Source organism: Hippocampus comes, unplaced genomic scaffold (assembly GCF_001891065.2).
Source record: "Hippocampus comes isolate QL1 unplaced genomic scaffold, H_comes_QL1_v1.1 scaffold185, whole genome shotgun sequence".
Taxonomy (NCBI): domain Eukaryota; kingdom Metazoa; phylum Chordata; class Actinopteri; order Syngnathiformes; family Syngnathidae; genus Hippocampus; species Hippocampus comes.
Window position 1 is genome coordinate 522282 of NW_017805931.1, and position 5145 is coordinate 527426.

General features: G+C 46.9%; 2 protein-coding genes across 6 annotated transcripts in view; one reads left to right on the plus strand and one right to left on the minus strand.

Annotated features, from left to right (window-relative positions):
- The window catches only part of dmtn (dematin actin binding protein), a 5553-nt gene extending 3914 nt beyond the window's left edge, over nucleotides 1-1639 (minus strand). For 4 of the 5 annotated variants that reach the window (XM_019890152.1, XM_019890151.1, XM_019890150.1 and 1 more), the window contains exons 1-2: nucleotides 1452-1639; nucleotides 26-51 (exon numbers count right to left, since the gene is read on the minus strand). The gene's annotated coding sequence lies outside the window, so the exon portion shown is untranslated. Of the gene's footprint in view, nucleotides 1-25; nucleotides 580-1451 lie in introns of those variants that run through there. The other variant, XM_019890149.1, reaches the window with a different exon arrangement.
- Nucleotides 1640-2237: 598 nt separating this feature from the next.
- pbdc1 (polysaccharide biosynthesis domain containing 1) lies at nucleotides 2238-4204 on the plus strand. The gene is made up of 6 exons (XM_019890157.1): nucleotides 2238-2353; nucleotides 3195-3260; nucleotides 3336-3395; nucleotides 3477-3617; nucleotides 3798-3909; nucleotides 4037-4204. The coding sequence occupies exons 1-6, from the start codon at nucleotides 2324-2326 to the stop codon at nucleotides 4126-4128; spliced, it is 501 nt and encodes a 166-aa protein (XP_019745716.1). The 5' UTR covers nucleotides 2238-2323; the 3' UTR covers nucleotides 4129-4204.
- The last annotated feature ends 941 nt before the right edge of the window (nucleotides 4205-5145 follow it).

The following is a 5145-nucleotide window of genomic DNA, read 5'->3' on the forward strand; positions in this document are numbered from 1 at the left end:
GTGCTGTAACCACGGCGATACTTGCAGAGGGCGTCGGCCAGGCTGGCTGAGCTGATAAACAGAGAAGGGAGGGGGAGGCAGAAGAGAGAAAGATGAGAAAGAGGAGGCCGACAGGAAGTAGCCGACCCGGCCGAACAAGCGTCTGCTTTAGGCACACCGGCCGCATTCAACCACATGGATGTGTCAAGGGAGGAAGGCGTTCATTCACTCACATTCAGACATCCATTAACATAAAAAAATAGGAAATGAAAAAAATGGAGAAACGCGTTTTTCACAGGAGAGTGGCGATTTGCTTTTTTTTGCTTTTGTGGGAACGTCTTTGCTTGCCTCTAACATAAGGTGAAGCCGAAACCCACAAAAATGATTCAACGGGAAGCTCCAAGTTATGAGTGGCAGGTGTGTGACATTTTGGATTTTGGACCTAAAAGTTGTTGGAAGAGGTTTTCTGTACGATAAGCAAGATGGGACAATTGTCTGTGCTATGAGAGTTTTCAGCCGTTGCAAAAGGTTGCGGTCGCAAACAGTTTTCTTGTCGCAAAGAAAATTTGTACATGTTCAAAAGTTGATGCCAGTGTACTTTAGTTTAAAAATAAATAAATTTTAAAAAGCACAGAGCCCCAATGGTTTTTAGCTCAACTCAGGCAGCTTGGCTCACAGGTTCTGAACCCAAATATCACTTGGAAGGTGCCACCGTTCCGCTCATGTACGGTCAAATGTTGGAGAGATGTGTGCTTACAAGATGAGCATCTCCAGGAACTGCGTTCCCAGTCTGCGGCCGTTCCAGACGGACACAACCGCTCTCTGTCGAATTTGTCCTATCAGTTCAGGTTTGACCATCTATCATTTTATGAAGGTAAAGGACAAACGTGGGAACACAGAGTGAACCGAAGAAGTAACTTGAGCTATCTGGGAATAGTAATGCGCTAAATGACTCAGTGCCAAAAGATATGATGCTGGAGTAGCTCCCGTCGAGGACGGGCCTACAAGCGGGTAGACAAGTGGCTAGCACGCTTGCCTCACAGTCTGCAGGTTCTGCCACAAAATCTGGCCTCCAGCCCTGCTTGTGTGTAGTTAGCATGTTGTTGTCCTCCCACATTCGCAAAACACGCTAGCATCGTTAATGGAAGACCAATAAATTGTCCATCAGTGTGTGGTTGTCTTAAAGGCTGGTGTCGAGTGCATTTGTTTCTTTACCTCTCTCGTCATGCAATAAACACAACCTCACTGTACATCCACAATACATCATGGGTGGGGGGGAGATAGGTCTCTTGATCAAGGATTGGATGAACCCAAACAGGACAAATCGCTACATGAGGCATAACGGGATAAATCATGCGTGCGCACGCGCGCGCATCAAGAGCATCGCGGGCGTCACGTGACCTTGAGCACAAATGCAAAGAAAAAGATGCAAAACGTCCCATTCAGGCGCGCGTGCATAAAAGCGGTCTCACCTGAGCCGATCCGGACGGACACACACGTCGAGGCTCGTGCACGCGCGACAAACGACGCTCAGCTGTCACGTGACCGCATCCAGCGGCGCGAGAGGGAGGGTGGCGGGGGTTGTGACGTTACGTCTGCTCGAGTCAGTAAAGGGGAATTGCCCGCAAAACGTCATATTTGGACTCATTTCAATTCCATATTCTGATTTCATAATTCGTCTTTTTCACCGTTTTAAGTGTTACGACGTCACCCTGGCATTGTTTCTGAATTAATAGTTGAAAAAAAAACTGTACCAGCGTTCTCGTCCGAACATTCGTCGTTAATTTCATTCAAGTACTAGCAAAACATTTTGAATGAAGTCCAGTCGGGATGTTCTGAGAAAGAAATGAACCAGATGAATTAAGAGATGAATATTCAAAAGCACGGTAAGAAATGTACAGGTCTTGTTTGTTTTTTGAGAAACAAATCCAGATAAATGCTACGTGTTGTCTGTTATGTCAATAAATAAGAACCCAGGAGTCCCTGTCCAAATATGTGACGTTGTATTGACGTAAAACACTTCTGAAAAGGTACAAAATGTGGATATGAAATCAATTATGATCAACGAGACAATTTGGGGCGGGTCAAATCTGTGACGTCACTCAATTGTAAAAGTTGGATTAAAATGAAGACGTTTGCTCGCACATAAAAGCGGCTACAGTCACTTACATGTACACATTTTGCCATATTGTCCTTTCAAATGTCAAGTTGAATCAAAAATAAGGGTGTACAATGTCAAGGAAAACAACACGTAGAATGTCGTTCTCGTTCGCCCCCCCCCCCTTTAAATCCGGCTGCTCCTCGCGCATCTCTTCGCTCAATAGACGAGCTTTCCCCTAGCAAGATGGCGTCGAGCGATGGCCTCTCGTCTCTGGTAAGACGACAAATTGTCCACAAAACGGCCAGAACGTGTCCACAAAAAGTCGAGGCGCGTCACGACGGCGGTCGGTCAATCATGGCGCGGTCTCGGCAGCAAACGTGGCTAATGCTAACCGGCTGAGAGGTCGACACGTGGTGTGCTGAAGGCATACTGTACCTCCACATCGCCCACCGGGAAACCCGAGGATCCTTCCTTACCTTGCTTTTTCAAATGGCGATTGGGAAAAACAGCTTGAAGATTTTCGGGTATCACTTTTCTCACTTCTAACTCTGTTTGGAAAAATGGTGAGACAGTAGGAAAAAGTGCGTAAAAGACACAATTTCCAAAGTTTGGAATCATTCCACACCTTAAAAAGAAAGCTCAACAATCCAATGAATCTACTTAAAACTATTTACATAACAGTGCGTCTGCAGTTTGGTAAAGTTGTTCGGTAACTTAGTATGGCTTTGAACTGCTACCTAAAACTAAGTGTATTGCCCCCCACAAGTAGTCAAAAACAGGCCTCACATTATTGTGAAATGGTGGGGGGCCAAGTAAACAAATGGATCTCGAGCATACCGGCTAATGGGGTAAGGAGTGAGCAGCAGGTCAACACTGACGCCCACATCACCCACCAGTCCAAAAGCCATACGTACCCAAAGTCACAGATAATACATTGTCAAACATGAGAACGGTGACCCCATGTGACCAAAACAAATCCACCTGCAGATCACATGCATGCCTTTGCGTTTGGAAGCACATCATCAACTTTTGTCCAATGAATCAATGGCATATTTGGTAATCATTTCCTACCTCTGATTGATGATGTCAGGCTGAAGTCATTTTCCATCCTCAGGGTCCGGACGGAGCTTCAGCCGCCGCACACGCTCTGTCACTCCCCGCCGAGGCGTATGGGAACGATGTGAGTATGGTGGTGAGGTTCATCATCACGTTTGCCGGCCATGAAGGCGAAGCTGACGTCCACTTTGCATTTCAGGAGCGTCTGGAAGTCATGTGGGCCATGAAGGCCTACAACCACGCCGAGGTTTATTTCAATGTGAGCATCGACGCCAGGACGGCAGGAAAGCGCCGATGACATTGAAGACCTTGAAGAGTTTTTGTTGTCATTGTCATTCAGCTCATCTCTTCAGTGGATCCCAAGTTCCTGAAGTTGACCAAGATGGATGATGACATCTACTCCACCTTCAGGGAAACCTTTGAGGACCTGGATATCAAAGTGCTCCACCCGGACCAACTCAAGTCGGCGGAGGCCAAAGAGGTCGGCCATGTTTATTCACTCGGACGGCTGACCACCATTTTAAGATACCTGGATTTGTGGGGGGACAAGAAGCAAACAGAATAATGTCATTTTGCTTTTCTTAAATTGATAGTGGGAAAGTGTATTCAAATCAGAATCGCAGTGGCCTACTTGTGAATCGGTGGTTTGGTTTGTGTCCAGAGATGGCGGCCCTTCTGTAACCGCTACGAAGGCCTGGTGGAAGACTTCAACTACGGGACTCTGCTGCGACTGGACTGCCAGAAGGACTACACTGAAGAGAACACCATCTTCGGTGGGTGCGCCAATTTAGTTGCATCGTCATTTTGTCCAAATCCACTTCTGACTGATGCCTTTGTAATCACTCCGAAGGGATTGTGAGTCACTCCTATCTTTCATAAGCTTTCCTGTTGTTATTCCAGCCACCAGGATCCAGTTCTTCGCTGTGGAGATCGCCCGAAACCGAGAAGGGCTCAATGACACAGTCTTCACGTCAAAGTCCTCTAAAAGTTAACCTACAACTGTTAGCCCCCCCGCCCCCAAAAAATGTTTTGTTATGCTGACAAGCGATAATTAAAGTGTGTCTTTGAGTTTGTGTCTTGTTACTGAAGAAAAAAAAAAAAAGCAAAAGGTTTGGGATTCGGATGAACATTGCCCTGGTGGAACAAGAATTGAGCAGATTAATCAGACCGTTTTTATCCATCTGAGGTTTAAGCCGGTTTGTCCTGTATCTGCGGTCAAAGTGTCCTCAGGCTCGCATTGCCAGCCGACATCATGTGGCCGAACCCAGAAATCAGGACTGGATTGTTAAACTGGTTAAATCTGAAGATGCTCAAGCGTATCTTGTAAAAAGGATGAGGTTTATTTGCAGTCACGACACAGCAGCTACTCCACATTCACATCAGTGACAAACTGGGAAATCGATGCACACCTGAGCGCCTTCCTGCCTCCAGGGGGCGCCAGTGTTCCACACAGCACCGTGACACACACACACACACACACACACACACACACACACACACACACACGCACACACACGCACACACACGCACACACACGCACACACGGGACCACAACCTGGCCACAGGAATCCAGAAAGTAAACAAAAAGTTGGAAGAAGCACTCAAGTAGCGACGCGTCCGCCCGCCCATCCATCTTTGGGGAAAGGACCCGGCCCGGAAAGGGTACCCAGCTGACCTGACCTGATCCGCCCGACCTCTGCGCAATTTTGTTTGTTTTTCTGTGTGTGTTTCCAAATTGTTTGAAGGAGTGCAAAATGGGACGCGCAAAACGTGCCTTTGAAGATTATTTACACGATGTACTGTAACACTTTTTGATTTCTGTTTACCTTTCCTAGCTTCCATGCGCGTGAAGCGACGACAGCGTAGAAAGCTCAATCATCCCATCAATATCATATAAACATCACTGAAAATGTTAGCAAACAAAATGTACACTCGACTTTGTCGTCTTCTATACAAGGCAGGCGAGCGTGTTGGACTATTTGGCCCCCCCCCACCCCTCCCCTTAACCC